The sequence below is a fragment of the Synchiropus splendidus genome, chromosome 2 (genome assembly GCF_027744825.2).
Source record: "Synchiropus splendidus isolate RoL2022-P1 chromosome 2, RoL_Sspl_1.0, whole genome shotgun sequence".
NCBI classification, from domain to species: domain Eukaryota; kingdom Metazoa; phylum Chordata; class Actinopteri; order Syngnathiformes; family Callionymidae; genus Synchiropus; species Synchiropus splendidus.
The window spans coordinates 33431460-33449558 of record NC_071335.1 but is presented as its reverse complement, the minus strand read 5'-3'; the positions used below and the strand labels follow the sequence as shown (position 1 = coordinate 33449558).

Here is an 18099-nt window from a genome sequence, read left to right as displayed (position 1 = left end):
CTGTACCTTCAATTTCGAGCATATGCAAACATAAGGGATACTCACAGCCAGTGTCTTTGAGTCTATTGATGGCATTGGATAAGAGGCGCACACATCCAAGAAAGCCAGCGCCTTGCTTTTTATGGATCTTTTTGTGGTTCCAAACACTGATTGTAATCGAATCAGCTTTACCGATGTATCTGGAAAAAAAAAGAAATCAGTAATTCACACACAAGACATTCAACATGAAAAAAGATCAAGAACAAAGCATTTTTAACTGAAAAAGAAAGAAACGCTGCCAGAAGCTACTAATCACTTCGACAATGAATAACAGGTTTGCAGCCAAGACGTTTAGAAAAAGACAGCTTGGTCGATTTTGAAATAATTTGCGAGCATATGGCTGAGTGTTTGTGCAGATTTAGAGCAGATGAAGTGAGTCTAGTCGCGGTTGAAAAACGGAGGAAGTTCCTGTGATGTGTTCCACCGCCGTCTGAGACCCAGACAGCCGTTACAGTAAAAACGCATGAGTGTCTTCATGCACTAATTACAGCCTCAAAGCCAACTCAAATGCAAAGCTGTAGATTTCACTGGAAAAGAGGTGAGGGGATTTCCTGAAATGAGCTTCAATATTTGGGGTTTGCACTGAGGAAAGTCCAAAATAGAAACTGTGCAAGTATATGTGTTTTTATACAAAATCTTTAATGTACTTATTCTTGAATTTTAGAGTAAAATCAAACACAAAACTGATGAAAAAACATTGGATTTTGGTCTCAGTTTACAGATACCAAGTTGCTCAGGCACTCACTTGATAACATTTCTAAACACACTGTATTATTGCATAAGTCTTAAAAAGTTGACCACAAGTCTGAACTACTATTTCAGATCTAAGAAATTGCTACATAATTTGAACTCCATAAACAAAAAGCAGAGAAACTCGATGTGCTGCATTCTAATCTGTGTCAACATTACAATTCTGCCCATCATTTTCCATAGGTTATTTTGAGTCGACGCAGCCACCAAAGTGGGTCTATGGTTCAGTCATACACTGTGATTAAGACCTGCTGCATTTAGGCGACCACTGCAGACACCGCCGACGTTTTAGGTAAGTGATACGTCAACATCAGGTACATCTGGTGGTAAAGTCTGAGCTCCTCGTCGCAGAGAGACCACAATGTTTTCATTTGACTGTAATGTTGGCTGTCAGTAATATTTATATCACATTCTCATTACTTCCAATTCAGTGTTAAAGAAAAGGCATTCATGCACGTCTTGTGTTGCCACACTGGGGTCACAAGTGCAAGTATATGATCACTCACATGGTCCTGCTCCTGGACAAAAATGCAAAGGGTTTACGGCAAATCTGCCAGGGGGGAATATACCCCACTGGATATGGAGGTGTGGCCAATTGGAAGGCTGCCAAGACCACACTCCTCATCTGACTTCAGTGGCATGTAAGCCATTTCCTGAAGCAGAGGAAGAGGCCAGGGGTTGCTGGCAGGGAACACAACTCTCCAAGAGTAGAGGAACCAGTAAGGGAAGGGAGTATAGAGGAAGCACAAACCTCGAGGTAAAAATGAAGGGCCAATTTTGATGTAGACATTGCTATGTGTGACTATATGTAACAGCAACAAGACTGTCTGAACTGTCTGTTGTAGGTCACGTATTTAAATATGGCTAAATAAATGTAGAGTAACTATCCGTAATTATCAACACGGTTGCAGCCGCAACAGAGACAACTGCATTACTAAAAACAATACTTTCTTTTCTTTTTTTTTTTTCTTTTTTAAATTGATCCTTGTTTTCCCTCCCACTTATACACAAGTACGCACTTCTCAGACTAACCCTTTATTTGCAACCCCTCGATCGCCCCATGACTAGGGGCCAGTTTTAAGTTATGAGTAGTAGCACACCTTCAACAAACGTGTTTCACTTTCATTTGCAACGTTAAAGCCAGAAGCAGACAGTAATTTTGATGGTTGGATGATTAACATACCACAATGTTCTGCATTCCAGCAAGTGTAAGGACGACCTTTGCAGTTAGCTAGCCAGCATCAGCCAGTACTGTCTTGTATGTGTACTTTGTTGAACTGCTAACCAAACTTCATTCTTCAATTGATGTTAATATTTTTTGTATTTATTTATACCATTTTATATTAATTGTGGTTATAACAATACTCAATCTGAATCAATGTGTTCTGGACAGAGATTGAATCTCTGTTTTCTTGACTCAAAACTGAACAAGTTCTTGCAGCGATCACAAATCCGATCTGAACTACTCTGATGCGGGCAGCACTGGAGAGCCGAGAGGAAATAGCCTGTAGTGGAGAAGAGGAGACTATACAGCACTTCATTGAGATGTTTGTAAACAAACTTGCTACAAACAAACCCGTAAAGCAGCAACATTTTACATCAAAGGTTATTGATCTATTCTACTGACTCATATGTGTATTTTGCACAGACACAAAAATCACATGGACATCCATGTGAAGAATGAATCAATGATGCATGACCCCTCTCAAAATTTCAGGCAAGGCATGCCCCACCTCTGAAGGACTGCATCAATTTCATTTTAAACATTGTGCAATGTGGAAGAATGCTTCCGTTCCTGTGGAATATATATTTTTACCTTCTTTTTTTATTTCCCATTTGCAGGTCAATGTGTCATTTCTTTCTCATCGCTGCGCACATTCATTCTTATCTCTGTTTGAGTCATTCTCAGCACAGTCTCGAATCACGAGGCAAGTAGACACGGGCAGGCGCATTACACCGGGCTCCAGTCTCTTGCATTCAGCGCGTGACACACGCATTTTCCCCACTGCACACACGCACATGCAAGATCACCGTACGTCAAGTGACACCGGAATGCACAGAATTAGACCTGGTAAATGTTTAAGAGCTAATTTTTGGATTTATTTCATTTTCTTCCTGTAAAAGTCGCTCGTGATTGTCCAAAATGTGACACACATACATGGTGGAGATGTGCGTGCACAGGAGAGTGAAAACCAGAGAGACAGAACTTGGCGATGCCTGACTACACACCGGTCAATGAAGAAATTGAGAGAGACTTAACAGTGTAGTCTGTAAAAGAAACATATTTGTCGTTCATTTTAGCCTCAACAACACAGACTGGTAGTCCTATGCATTTCATTCGGAAAAGACTTGTTTTTATTCAGATGAAGGATCTATTCTGATTAGAGTAGTCAACGTAAACATAGCAAATAAAAGTTATGAGCCATATTCTGTCTACACTTGATTATTGCGACAACAGTACGTGTCTGAGCTTCCAGCTTCAGATGACGTTACAGTATGACTAGGGATGTTCCATCTTTCTAGCTCTGTAGATTAACTCTTCAACACGCCATACTCACAGGTCATAATGTTGATTCCATTTTGGATCCAAGGTGTTTCTTACAGTATCTGTAGAGTGACATTGTCCTGAGCCGTCAACGACCACTTTAGCAAAGGGATCAGGCAACCCTAATGAAGCAAAAACACAAATAAACATTTATGCAGACTGTGAGAGAAGTTGTAAATAAACAAAACTGCAACTTAAGTTCATTATCTTCAGCAATAACAAAACCACATTTGACTAATACTTTAGAAGAAAAACAGGTTCCACTTTAGATTAGGGAACATACTGTATTTTACTATAAATTAACTACTGTTCACATCATCATTGCATATATTAGACTGTATAATGTACCGACTTGTTAAGACAGTCTATACTTTGCCTCAGAACGGAAAATGTTATTCATTTGAAGACAATTGGAGAAATGAATACACAGCATGATAATGAATTGAAAATGTGATCAGGGATTTTCCAAGGCAGTGTTGCTAACTAGTGTTTCTGTGTGACTCAATACTTCACACTAGTCAAACCTGTTCATTTAAGACTGAACTCTTTTCCGAGGGCAAAACCACAGGTTAAAAAAAGCCCACCCTGAGGATGAATATTATCCCTGTGGTTCTGCTATGCTCATATCAGAGCTCTAACTTACAAGATAGACAAATGTGTGGTTTTGTTGTAATAACAACATGAATGCCTTCAATTAAATATATATTTTACCATAAAGGACGGCAAACATGAATAATAAAATACATTGAATCTGTGTTACTGACTGCAAAAGGGCTTTTACTTACGAAAGAAGTCCTTTTTTGCCAGGTTCTTTGCACAGAGGACTGAAAGAGAAAAAAAAACGTTTAACATAAACAGTCTCACAGTAAAGGAAAGAGCTAACATATGAGTGGAATACACATGTATCAAGCAAACACTGGGGGGAAAATGTCTCCATTCACAATTTAATTAGAATCTGAAGAGATTTGTGAGCAAAAATGTATAATTTCAACAATTCTATCTCCCACCTATCCATTTCACAACGCTTATCCAGTGTCAGGTAACAGAAGCAGCAGCTGAAGTTAAGAGGAAGAGGCTTCTCTCTGTCCAGAAACAACCTTCAGATGATCAGAGACCAACCAAGAGAGGTGATTTCTCAAACTTGTCCTGGGTCTGCCCCGCGACCTCCACCCAGTAGGACATAGATTGAATACATCTGGAGGGAGGAATACAGCTTGGGCGCCCAAACACTTCTCCTGAGGTGAGGGTCCTACTTTGAGCCTCCCTCAGATGGCTGAGCTTTTCACATCACTCAGCAGAAAAGACTCATTCTGGAAATTCTTATGCATAATCTGAACATAGCAGAGGAAAGGAATGTGGTGAAGATGGTCTAGCACTTCAGTTCTTCACCATGAAAGACAAGTTTCATTGTGAATCTTATCACGTGTCACTGAGACTTTTTAATCTGACAACAACTCCTTATCTTTTAGTCGAGAGCTGCAACTTGGGTAACATACCAGCCAAGCGTACACCACAGTGAAACGTCTGCACAGCATCCTCTGTCTCACACATTCACTTGTGAGATTAGCTCGCAGAAGAAGCATCATTGTTGTGCGTTTTGCTTTCCTACTGAAGAATGTGCTAAATCACCATGTCCGCTGCCACTGCATGTCACGTTGTGCTTGTATTGTGCAAAACTTTTCCCCCTCAAACCAGCGCACTGAGACAAATTGAATGAAGTGCTTCATATCGGAAAAGGAAATTATAGAAGGATACAGCAGCAAATGGAGGAAATTGGTGACATGAAGGAGATAACCTCAAGAAGTAAGTTGAAGGAAACACTAGAGATGTGGGAGAAAGTGAATAAAATAAGTTTTGAAACCAATTTAATGCAGTGCAAATAGTATTGTTCTTAATACAAAATGTGTTATTTGTAAATGCATCCAAATGATGAATGGGCATTATGGGCATTTCCATTATTTCAATTGGTGAAAAGGATTTGACGTTGAAATAATTTGAGTTTTGATCATCAGCACAGAACTAATTAAACTCAAAAGTCAAGGTATAATTGTTGGGACTTTACAGACAAGTGAATTATAACTTCATATCACATGATGCTGAACTGTAACAAAACCTGTTTTAAGTGTTACAAAATAAAATCATACACCATATCATGCTCTAGGGCCAGACATTCATCCAATGGAAAAAAAAAAAGAATTTATTTACTGGAAGTTTGTGCTCAGTAGTTTGACATGAAGCGATCCATTAAAAAGATTACATTTATTTTTCACTGGAGAAATGCATAACGCGTCTCTTTACCTGACAGGTCAGTCATAAGTGTGGAATAGAATTCATTTGTAGACCCTTGTGACCCTTCTAAACCCTTGTGAGGTGCAGATGTGAAATTCAAATTTAATAACTGAAAAGTTTGAAAATGTAGACCTGCAGCAACAACTGTGGTGCCGTGTGTCATGTGGGTTTAAATGTCATTTGCTCAAGTGTAGGAAGATTAGTCATGAAATTTGCCATAAACATCCGTTCTTTTTGCATATCAATGCTCTCCAATGATTATAATCAGTGTGGCGTTTTTAGTAACTACACAGGAGAGAAATGACGTCAATCTGTGATCAATTCCACAACAGATGTCATCCATTACATTACTAAAACTATACACATCCTTATTCATCGCCAACGGAGTCCTCAATGCAGTTATGTCAAATCTGTCAATAAACTGAATTGAACTCAAATTATTGATCAATAAATCATTCTGCAAACAAGCATAACGCATATGACAAAAAAAATGGTGCACACAAGTTAGTAACTGCCAGGAAATAAAAGAAATAACAAATAAAACAACATTTTTGGCCAACATTAGCTCCAAAACAGTCTAAAAGTTTAAGAAACCGTGTTCTGATTTCTTGCTGTGAAACAGCTGCAAATCAATTTTACCCTTTCTATTGTCAGAATAACCGACAAAAAAGATGGCAAGATCCATATGGAATATTGTGGGCCACATGGAGTGAATGCGCCACACTTTCCATTAGTAAGAATAAACTCACTGCATCTACCTCCATCACTGCATAACCATGACTTATTATTATTCATTACCCATCTTGCATTGTGTTGTACTGACAACAAAGGGAGGCGCCAGGGTGTGTCGGGAGGCTGCTAACGTCTCCGTCTGTCTGAAAACAAAGGTCAGGCTATAGGTTGCTATTAGTTCTGGTCAAAAGGTGAAAGGTTTTAAACGGAAAAAGGGCAGGGTGGGGCTTTGCGTTTCTTTAGTGTAGTCTCATAAGGCAGAAATCACAGCAGATGTTGAAATCCATCAATAGTGAACTGCTTTACACATTAACGGTTGGAGTTTGGGTATAGTTTTTTTTTAGGTGCTCAAATGCAAACTGTGTCCTTAGCCTCACAAACCATCAAGTGCCTCAAACATCCATTCTGATCGCCTTCATGCTACTGACTCATCCAGATAATACAATATGGAGACTTAAAAAAAAAAGAAACAGCTCGATACAGTCAGTGATGGAATCATTTCCCACAAATTATGAACTATATCTGTCATTCACAAGATTAGTCATGATGACATAAAATGAATTGCGACCATTCTGGCTAATATTGAATAAACACCAAAACCAAAACACTGGTGATGGCATATTTTGTACGAATCATCAATCATGTACGAATCAATTCCACTGTAATTTGGAAACATTCTACTGCAAAGTTGCAGTAATAAAACGAAAACAAATAGCATGTTTTGCGATTAAATGAAAATACACATGGCTTTTGATCATTTAGCGTTCAAGTCTTTAACCAGTCAATTGTACAGAGTAAATAAAGTACAGATAATTCTCCAAGACTCTGTCAGTGTACTGAAGCTGAGGGCAGTGTGTGACGTTCTAGTACAGTTGACTGAACGACCAGGCGGGATCACGTCTTCTGTGCTGTGCTGGATGATGCTCCCAGCGCACCCAAATGTTTTTAGGTCAGTGGCTCCACTGGGAGATTGAGTGACTGTACTGCGACAACTCAATGGTTATATACAGCTTTTTTTCCATTCATTTGTTGAAATATTTCTCTGCAACACTACAAATAAGTATTTCATTTTCTTGTAATTTCATTTTTCTTGAGAAAAACGAACTGGTCAAAGTTACCTCTACAAATCCAAGTAACAAACATAGTAAAGAAAGATGCAATAATATAATATAATAGGTGGATGCCAGTAGGTATGTGAATATGCGAGTTACATTTATTATTATTGCTTAATATTTTTTATGCTGTGTATTTCATTCAACAAAATTGAGCCAACACCAGACATAGCATAAAACACAGAGAGAAGGTTGATTTAATATGAACTACTGAGCATGCAACACATTAGACTTTTCTCAATTTTCCTGAGCAGTGATCACGCGTAACTGTGTGTAAGCTTGTGCCAGTGTCATGTCCTTTTTGTTGAGTGTTATGTATTACTGTCAGTCAGTTGCTTCTGATATTTGAAGTCCCTGTATGAGAGTGATCTTGCAGTTTGTGCTTGAATCATGACCAGCAGTGTTTGTCTCTCTACGAGTGCTGGTAAATGGTACTCTTGCTTGAGCAAAGGGTTCACTCGTATGAGCTCTGTATTCTACCTCAGTGTTTTTCAACCTTTTTTTAAGCCACGGCACACAACTCCAAAGGGACCTCGGCCAAAGCACAATTGTGCTTCGTCGAAAGTCCTGTGGAAAATCCCTTTTAATTTGTGAAAATATTTAGGTACTTTTGACATATTATTTACAGAAACAAAATGCAATAAATTTATCTGTTTCAAATGTTTCCCCAAAGGTGGGTAATTTGACAAAAATATGTCATGAATAATTTATTCGAAATAACATTTTTATGATTTTGAGACCAACATGCAAGTTTCTGGTCAGTGTCAGTCCTAATGGAAAAAGAAAAATCTGACAATTTAGGACAAAGAACTTTATTCCTGTTTGGGTAATTTCCAGACAAATCTTCACCATCCTTGGCTTGCTTTTATGCAACTGCAGTTATTTGTTCTCTCTGCATTTTTGGTCTGCGAGTGTCAAAGTTTAGAAATGAAGCGTCATGTTAGCCGCTTATTTAGCTCAGTGGTGCAGGCAGTTAGTGGCGTCGCGGGTCAGACAAGAAACACATCCTTCTGTCATGAAGGTGTGTGGTGAAGTTGGTCAAGGCGCATGGGGTTTAAAAACAATTTGGTTACGCATTTAACAGAGTTCTCCGCTGTGAGTGCGTGTGGGAAGAAGAGCACCATGGTCAGCTCAGCCGTGCGTGATGGATGAATCAACGCATCAGCATAGATCTATAGTATATAGAAAGACAGTTACCGTTCAAACTGATTTAATGTCATCATATCACACACCTCTTTCTCCGGACAAATGACGTAAAACTAGATCATTTCACACAGCAAACCTGTCTCACGGTGCAATAGAGTGCGGCGGCACACTGGTTGAAAACCACTGTTCTACCTTAACCATTCTTCGAGCCTTATTTTGTAGTCAAAACATTCATTCATTATTGAATACTAATGCTCGTAACTCAGTGCATAAGCAAAAAAATGTTTCAGTAATCAAAAGAATCCATACTATATCCTCACCCCTTGCCCCCTCTTGCTACAGCACTGCAGTCTCAGTCCCTGTATTGTTCAATAGCTAAACAAAAAACTTCCTGTTGACCTCCTCTCCTGTCCCTTGTGGGTTCGCTCACTTATGTTGGTCAACAAAAAGAAAACTATTTTGGCAAGGAGTCAAGAAGGTAGAGTTTTTAAACCAAATATTTTTGCAGCATGTGAGGGACCGGGATACAGCCACCCCACCCCAGATGATCCAGTTGTGTGGATCAAGCAACCAGAATAATATCTATTATATATCACTTCGGAAGCAAAAACACGTCCCTCTTGTTTTTAATTCAGATGATATAATTAATTCACTATTGATCTGTGGTTGAATTTTTAGTGTTAATGCATTTTTAAGGTTTAGGGATGGTGTAGTTTTTGTTAGATTTACAGTTCAAATTGAAATTCAGTTTGCATAAGTATTTCGAGAATATAACATAAACGAATGATATATTGAATTGTCCATCTTTACACTTATAAAAATATACTTATATTATGATAATATATTATTTATTCTACTTATAATATATCACATAATAATTAAAAATAAACAAATGCAGAGTACACAATTGACCAATTAGTAACCGCTTTAAACAGTAAATCATAAGTTTTATCGTTATTGAAAGAAGGCAGAAATTTATCGTTATATATTTTTCCCTATATCCCCATCACTGAAGTATGAACAACAATTACAGCATAGCTCAAATTTTTGTTTTGCATGGACGAGATCAGTTTAGCAAATAAAAACAAGACAATCCTGGAGACGGTGCATCCCTATTGAGAAGTCGCAGTCAAAGTCAAACCAATGAATTTAGGACCATACCAACGAAACAGATTTATTGAGAGTCAAAGCTGCAGTGTAGTTATCCAGCCAGCCACCTCAAGCATATCACAGTGAGCTGCTTAATCTGTGTGGCAAACATGGAATGAAGTGTTTGAATATGGGTTCAAAAGTCATAGAATGAAAAATCCCAACAAAGTATGAGTAACACTGTTAGTGTATGAACGTTAATGACATGGTAATTATGAATTTACAGCGTAAGAAAAGCCTCAAACAATGCCACTAAAAAACTATTATTCAAATATAGCGCTGTTATGTTCGACTACATCGCTAGTCACAATAACGCTCTGATGAAGAAAAGATAAAAATAACAAGACAAACTGGAGCCGTAGTGACTGAAAACTGTCTGAACAAGAGCTGGGTAAATGGAAAAGGAAGAAAAAGATATGACAGTGAGATGATGGATATCCTGTGGATTTGAGAAGAGACACATGATCTGAGAAGAGAAAGGCTCAGACTATGAACTCAAGCAGATTCCACCCAGAGTAAAAAAAAATATCTGCTGCATACCCCCATTTTAAGAGATATTACACTTGGACAAAAACATTACCTCTACAGCATATTCTTCAGGAAAATCCTGTCAAACCGCTAGGAAAGTTTAATGTCTTTTGCATATTAAAGCCCACCTCTTCAGCACGTTATGTAACAGTGAGGTGTTCAATTTTTCCATTCTCCTGCTCATAGGTACGCTGATGCCACCAAGTTCAAAACTAATCTGAAAAGCAGATATTAGTGGTTTAACAGAGGGCTAATGGTCTAATAAAAACTCATGGCCTCATTGTACCTTCACTACACAGACCAGTTAAAAAGTTTCAGTCCAGCAAGCTGAGAACAATAAAGCTAAAATAATAAGTTTGACTGCACCATTAGAGATTGTGCTGCCATGTTACATTTCAGGAAAGCTCTGTGGTGAAGTAGGGTATTTTTGAAAGGGCAAGACTTCAGAGGAACAACTGCTTCCCGAGCTACATGTACTAAATGAAAACACAAACATTTACGTGGTAGTTCTTTTATCACTTTTTAACACGTCCGTCAAGAAGTACCTGAAAAAAGCAATTTGCTCGACAATTCTTTATGTTTTTGGAGTAGGAAATCAGATAAAACCAGTGCAAACTAGAAAGGGCGACATGAGATAAAGAATTATCACGATCAAAACTACCATTCAGCCATCACGCACATGTCACACATGTGTGTCAAATATGCAAATTTGACACACAAAACTTGTCCTGTGTGCTTATAAGCCCAGTTTTCTTTTTCTTATGAAACTTACAGTTACAGTTACTGTCTAGCTCTTTCATCAACAAAGTAGGTGTTTATGTTTAAATAGAATAGGTCAGTAAATATTTCTCGTAGAATCCTCAGAGATGGTTTTTTTCATTTAGTAGATATCAATGAGAGATTTAAAATTAGAGAGTTCGGCGTTATGACCTAAACTGAACTTGAGTCATGTATTCTGCGTATTTTCCATCACTAATCCGTGAAGTAATTTTAATTCAGTGGAGCAGCGCGTCAACCTGAGGCGCTGCAGTCTGCAAAAGGCAACAGCCTCAACAACACACACCCCTTAAATGCCTTCATATTCCTATGTGTGATGCTTAGTTGTGACTTTGTCAACCATGAGACATATAGAAGAACATCTGAGAATGCGCTTAGAAACAAAACAACTCAGATGCCACAGCTAACGTGAAAGTATTTTACCTCGCCACCTTCCTTTTCGAGCACACCCAGCTGGGATATGAACATGGACCCGATCCAGGGACAGATGGAAGGATTATACTTCCACTCCGGCTTACAAGCCGCTCTGGATGCCCGACTGAAGGGGCTGGGAAAAGCAGTTCTGGAATCCCCAAATGTTACTCTTCCAAAAAAACAAACACAAAACACATCAGTATTGTGTCTGTGATACACGATGACTACATTCTGACCAATAACCTGTTCTTTAATCTACTAACAACACAAAACATCACATGGGCTCTCTTGATATGACGCAGCATCACAATCACTGAAGACATTTAACCCTAAGATTTTACTGAAAGATGACAAAATGGACGCCAATAAATTTCCAATTATTAGTGCCAGCCCATAGTGTCATCACATCAGTTTCCATGAAAAGGGTGTTTCTGTGATTTCGCCTAATATGATAGAAATTCGCAGATTCTCGGCCATTTGGCTGCCGTAGTTTGGCCACCATATTGGTTTAGTGGCGTAATCTCATGGTTATCCACATTTCGCGAGTCGCGGCATTGAAGCGTGCAATGATTGATGGGATGTCTGACGCTGATGACAGAAGGAACCCACAAATAGGGTCCGAGCTTTATACAATCATTTACAAAACTAACTCACAGCTTTCCTGTGAAACATTTTTTTGTACAAATGATGATGTTTAGAAAGCAAGTTGTTAAGTCAGTCGTTGACATGGTGCGTGAATGGGCTGGGGGCGGGGCTTTGGACACCCTGTTTCAAAATCTTAGCTGAAAGCCAGCTTGTTGTACATATAAACCACTTTATTTACCAAGAGTAAATCATACACATAACACAAATGTTTAGAGAATAAGCAGTATTGAGATTTTTTATGCAATTATGCATCAACAGAAACAAATTGACACAGCTGCAATGGCAGCCATTCATAATGGCCTCCTGCAAATGACTGTAGCTTTCCTAAATCCAAAATGGATGGATGGATGAATGGATTGATAAAACATAGAAGTACAATTAATTTTAATAATTGAGATGCCTTAAAAAATACATAGTAACATTCTCAATAATTGGCTGTACAAAGAGTAACGACACAAGTACTTCTATTCTGTGTGCAGAAGACCACAGAATATCAGTACAGCCAGCACGTAAGCAGCAAGTTGCACTGAACCTAACTTGTTCCTCTTCGCTTGTGACCCGATTTCTCAAACCGGGCATACAAAACCGCGCTAAAACATATCTCTCTTGAGAAGTACAGACAGAGGATGTGTCTATGGTCGGCAAAGACTCACATTTCCTCTGTGAGGTTACACATTCCATGGATTCCGGCTTAAGACCACTGCAGCACATTTAAAACCATTCCCCATATGGGAGTGAAAAAAAGTGCAGGCAGACCAGTAGGAATGACAGCTGTGCTGCTCCTTGCCCTTTGAGTTGAGAATCAGAGCCCTTATTTGATAACTCATTAAGAATCAAGATTGTTGCCACTTCAGTTGGTAATAAGCATTCAACATTCACAATAATTGACCTGCATCCAAAAAGAAGACAATCAGGAAAACATTTAATTTACTCTGATGGTTTTCCCAGCACAGCAAAATGCAATTAATGGATGTGAGACAAGACACATATGAAGAAATATACTGGAGTTCAAGGCCTCTAAGAAAGTATCCCTCATTGCCTAAGAGGATGTTGAGAGTAGCCAATTGACGCTTCTTGATATTTAATATTTACAGTCTCCTAGCGAAAGCTCACTTAAAATCGTTGCTTAGAAATGTGCAAATGTTTAACTTTGGCATTTGTCCATAAGTGTGGAATACACACATTGAATATAGGCAATGAAAGCAATAAAAAAAAGCAAGTTATTTTTTAACAATTGTGTCGGGAAACAAAACACCTGAGCCAGAATGAAGTACCCAATAATTTTGATGCTTATTTTCACTCTTATCGTTATACAGTGTTGAAGCCTGAATAAAATAGCTTATACTACAACCATTGCCTGGGAAAGGGATATCCTTTGGTGAGAGGAAATGCAGAAGATATTCAGGAAACTGCCACATTTGTGGTTTGTTATATGCTAGCGTGACACACCATTAAAAAAAAAATCGTATACATTCAATGTTATTTCTTAACGGTTACTTATCTGCAAGTTTTGCTAAAAATGCATCACATTGATGGCATCATAGCAGGGACTTGCACAGATAGACCACTCCCAGCCCTCCCTTCTGGAGACCATTATTTTGTACAGTCTTTAATTCTTGAGCAATAAAACTACTCTCTCATGAATTACACACATAAGTTACTATTGAGAAATGTCACCTCCGTGACAAGGGGTGGCGCTTGTGAGATCTTTAGTCTACCCAGTTCAAATGTCAGAGTTAGGAAACGGAGCTGACAGGTGGCAAGGAGCATTTTCAGTCTGTTCTATTATACTCAGTACACAGCGTTCTTTAACTTTAGAGGCAGAATAAGCACTTCGGAGCAATGCGTCAGCGCCAACACCATTGTCAAGATGCTTCCTTGGGCAGACGTCTGGAATTAACTTAACACTTAGTAGCGTCCCAACTAAGTTGGCAAACAAGCTAACAGTCATGTGATGGTTCCTCTGGTAAAGACCAACTATCAAAATGATTTGAGTGAAGGTGGTTGAAGATGATTTTACACATCTGCAGATCAGTGTCATCGTGCGTGGCAACATGGCTGATATGAGGTTGTTATGAATTCACTGCAGAAAATCGACAAAGCGGGATCACATATTTTATGAGACCATCTAACTGTCTGAGGAGCAGTTGCGTAGCTCACCCCCGTGGAGAGTTTCCCAGGACGAGGTGCAGCACTCCAGATAGGATCAAGTCCATGGCCAAAACCAGGTTCACTTGGGTTCACGTGTCGGACTTTTGAGCCGAACTATCATTGTCTTGAGACAGAGTCTGCACCATGAAAAGTCCCTGAGGCTCATCACCCAGTCCAATCGTAGTCTTGCTCAACATTAAAGTAGATTAGATATCGTGCAGTTTTAGTCACATTATTAAACGCATAAGCCGACAAAGAGAAATTGGAATTTTTCACCCATAGTCAGACTAAGCAGTTAACATGCAGTCCAAACTTAGCTGGACTGCTTCAATAATTTGGTTTTCTGAGCCGTCATGTACTGGTGTGCACAGATGTGCTCAGACCACTAAGCCACTATGAAACTGCATGTAAACTTGATTTTTAGTTGTAAGTTTTAGCTGAAGAGTCATGGACATACTTTGGTCACAATAGACATATCAAACGCACCCAAACAATCACAATAAGAATAATATCTTTTAGCGATGGGGAGACTCATTTCTGGCTCCAGCACCCCACAATGTCTGTTCACAAGACTGTATGAAAGTATTTGTAAATCATTCGGAGACTCTGTTCAATGTTAGACTTTAACTAAAAGATGCAGTCCAAAGTTGAGAAGCTCAGAAACCTCAATGGACATCCACTCAACCCTGCAAGACTGGGTTGGAGAGAAATGAAGCCAGGGGCCGGGGAACACTCTGGTGAGTGTGTGTCTACCTATTGTCACATCACAGTCGAAACTAACGCACGTATATTGCAAACAGGGATTTATATCAAGCTAATTTAATTATCTAATAATGTTACATACATCTATTGTGCCAATTACTCGTTTTGTTTTCCATATATATACAGGAATAATTCCGCCTGCAATAATAATAACACCAATGTTTCTAATAGGACTTATGTTGTTGCAGTCAGGGAAGCAATTTTAGGAGGCTAGGAAAGTGGCAGATCAAATACATATTGCGACACAATGTTGGAAAAAATAAAGTAAGAAAAGCCCAGCTAGCCTTAAACGCATCATGAAAGCTAACCTTTGCTAACGAGACAGACGCACCGACCTCCGCAAGTCTCGGAGCTAATGCGCTACCAGGTACAATATTACTTTGAAATACTGGTTAAAAACAGCAAATATTCCAGCTGGAAGAGCTCAAGAGCAGAGAAAAGGAGCAGCAGATATCCTGCATCGTTAGCAGGCTAACACCTCCGCGCAGCGCAGGAGGACGGGGCTTTAAACTCGCTTACCTGTCAACCGCAGCTTTACTGGGCCATTCCGCCTGACTCCTTGATTCGACATCCCCTGCTATAATCCAGCGGCAAACAGCAAAGAAACGGTGCAAACCATGTGTATCAGTGGAGTTCATCGACAGGGAATGGTCCAGAACAACCCCTCGGTTCGGCTAGCTGACTGTTAGCTCGTGGTATCACCATAGCAAATCACGTTGCTGACTGTATGGAGCCCAAACATGTCGTCGTAAATCACATCGCTGGAACTGCAGCCTTGTTGGGAGCACTTTTCGGACAAACTGCGACAAGACACATTCCGATGAAACACTCATGCCGCGGACTGAACCTTGGTGAGGAATGAGTGGTTTGTCCTCAGCCCGGACAAACGGCCACTCTCTCAGCCGGAGCTACAACAAGTTGTTCGCGACGAGCAGAGCCGCTGCTGCTGCAGGCGTAGCGGCGGGGGAGGGGTCACGCCAACACATCCGGTATGTTTGTCAAAATAAAAGCACGCCACTTAAGCGACTTTACCAAAATATTTATTTGCACTATTCTGCTCAGTTTGTCACGCAAAAGGAATACCGTCAACAGCAATGTTTACGCGAAACATAATGCAAATTCAATACATGTCGTATCGCAAGGCGTTGTGCTTGAGTTGTAGTACCGGTGGTAGTCAAACAGTCATTATATTAACGAGGACCTGCAGGCGTTCCAATGAACAGACGTGTGTCCAGACGGAGGATGGCGTCTCCATTGTCACTCCAGGTCCAATAGAGATCGAGTGGAGCGCTTTGCCCACCACCAGTTTCTAAGGAACTTTATACGATGGGAAATGTTCAAGATATCCATCCCAACTATGAACCATTATCTCTGGCAAGAGCGGAAATGCTTTCAAACTGTATTCGAACGAGTTTGGTTATTTATATAGTTAATACGAAACTAAATATGGGAATCATTCGTATCTCGTCTTCACCTTTTTTGTCAGTTCCAAATATAATTATGTATATTTATGTATTTTAAATACATCATCTGATATTACTTTAAATACAGATTGATTCAGAAATTTCTGAACAATGTACGAAATTAAAAATAGGCGTTGCGCCTGTGTTTACTTTGTTTTTATCCTGACCTTAACTTTTTTTTTTTTTTTTTTACAGTTCTTTAGAGATTATATTACATTATAGATGGTCCTTTGTTCTTCCCTCAATGGAGAAATTGTCTCAGCAATACTGAACACCAAAGCAAAGTAATGACATCCATAAAGCAGCCACATATTGCACTCAACACTGTAAAGAAATATACGTGGGCCGTTATTGCTGCTCTTAAAGAGAGATCCAAGAGCGCCATCTGCAGATCTTAAAAAATAAAACTGTTCGTCTCCCAACAGCAAGTCTATGCGTGTGCGTCAATGATATTTCAGATGTCCAATGACATGGCATTTCAGATTAATTTAGATTAGATAACCTTTATTCGTACTGTAACCCAAACTTCTATGCTGGTCTGCGGCCTCGACGACGCTGCACCCGCCGGTACTCTGCGTTGTGTTTGTTGGGGTTTGATGTGCAGGGTGGAGCGAAAAGAGGACGAGTGGCTACGGTTCAGAAGCTGTGGATGGACTTTTTACTCTTTTCAACCTTTTCAACATACAGAACACGACTGCAATTAGTATAAAAAAAACATGAACAAACAATTTACAATCTGTTTTCACGAAACCAAAGAACGAAACAATTAACAACAGTTAATGATATGACACAGATTACACCACAGACGAACTGGACAAGAGTTACCGGACACAACTTAAACAACAACGACTCAGAGAACATTCAGACATCTTACCTTTTCAACATACAGAACACGACTGGCGGGTTATACCCCCCAAACCGATCAAGTGCTGCCCCCGTGTGGGAGAGCTATGACATGACCTACACCTACATTCACCCCTTCTTTAATTGTTGACTTCCGAGTCAATCAGAATGTTAGGAAACCTTCTAACACACACACACAACTCTCCTAAATAGAACGCAACAAAAGAAACCTTGACTCGTGTCAGTCGCCCAAGCAGTAATGTGTCATGCAAAATATAGGAACGTGTAAACAACAAAAAACAGCACCATGCGTCCAAACTACTCTGAACCCCGTGTTGCAGCATTTCTGCCCTTAAATTTCTGCCACAACTCCAAACCTCTCTGAATCTTCAATTGGTCAGCGACCTCCACAATTTGGCGCTCACAGATCAACCTCTTTGGAGCACGACGATTTCGGTTTGGATTTCTTCTCATGGGTGTGACATCATAGGAGGATCTTGCTGTCACACACTCTTCTTCGGCCGATCCTTCTGTTTCCGTCGAATCTATATCCTCCTTTTCATCGTCATCTTTCGTCAGTGGCTCATTAACCTCTTGTCTCACATCACTTCTTACTTCCTCGTCAAGTCTTGCCTCTGTGACTTCTTCTGCCAGGTTTACCTCCTCGGTCTCCAGGTGAGTGCCATCCTCCACTGGTAGGAACATACATTGTGTGAGCAGGTTACCATGGACCACTCTCTCTGACTCCTGGCCC

General features: G+C 39.7%; 1 protein-coding gene across 1 annotated transcript in view; it reads right to left on the bottom strand.

Annotated features, from left to right (window-relative positions):
- LOC128753845 (E3 ubiquitin-protein ligase SMURF2-like) overlaps nucleotides 1-15982 on the bottom strand; it is a 32925-nt gene extending 16943 nt beyond the window's left edge. Inside the window, exons 1-4 of the mRNA XM_053855981.1 lie at nucleotides 15559-15982; nucleotides 4120-4158; nucleotides 3348-3456; nucleotides 46-179 (exon numbers count right to left, since the gene is read on the bottom strand). Of these exons, the coding sequence (XP_053711956.1) occupies nucleotides 46-179; nucleotides 3348-3456; nucleotides 4120-4158; nucleotides 15559-15610 (334 nt within the window). The 5' untranslated portion in view covers nucleotides 15611-15982. The remainder of the gene's footprint in view (nucleotides 1-45; nucleotides 180-3347; nucleotides 3457-4119; nucleotides 4159-15558) is intronic.
- Between the last annotated feature and the right edge of the window lie 2117 nt (nucleotides 15983-18099).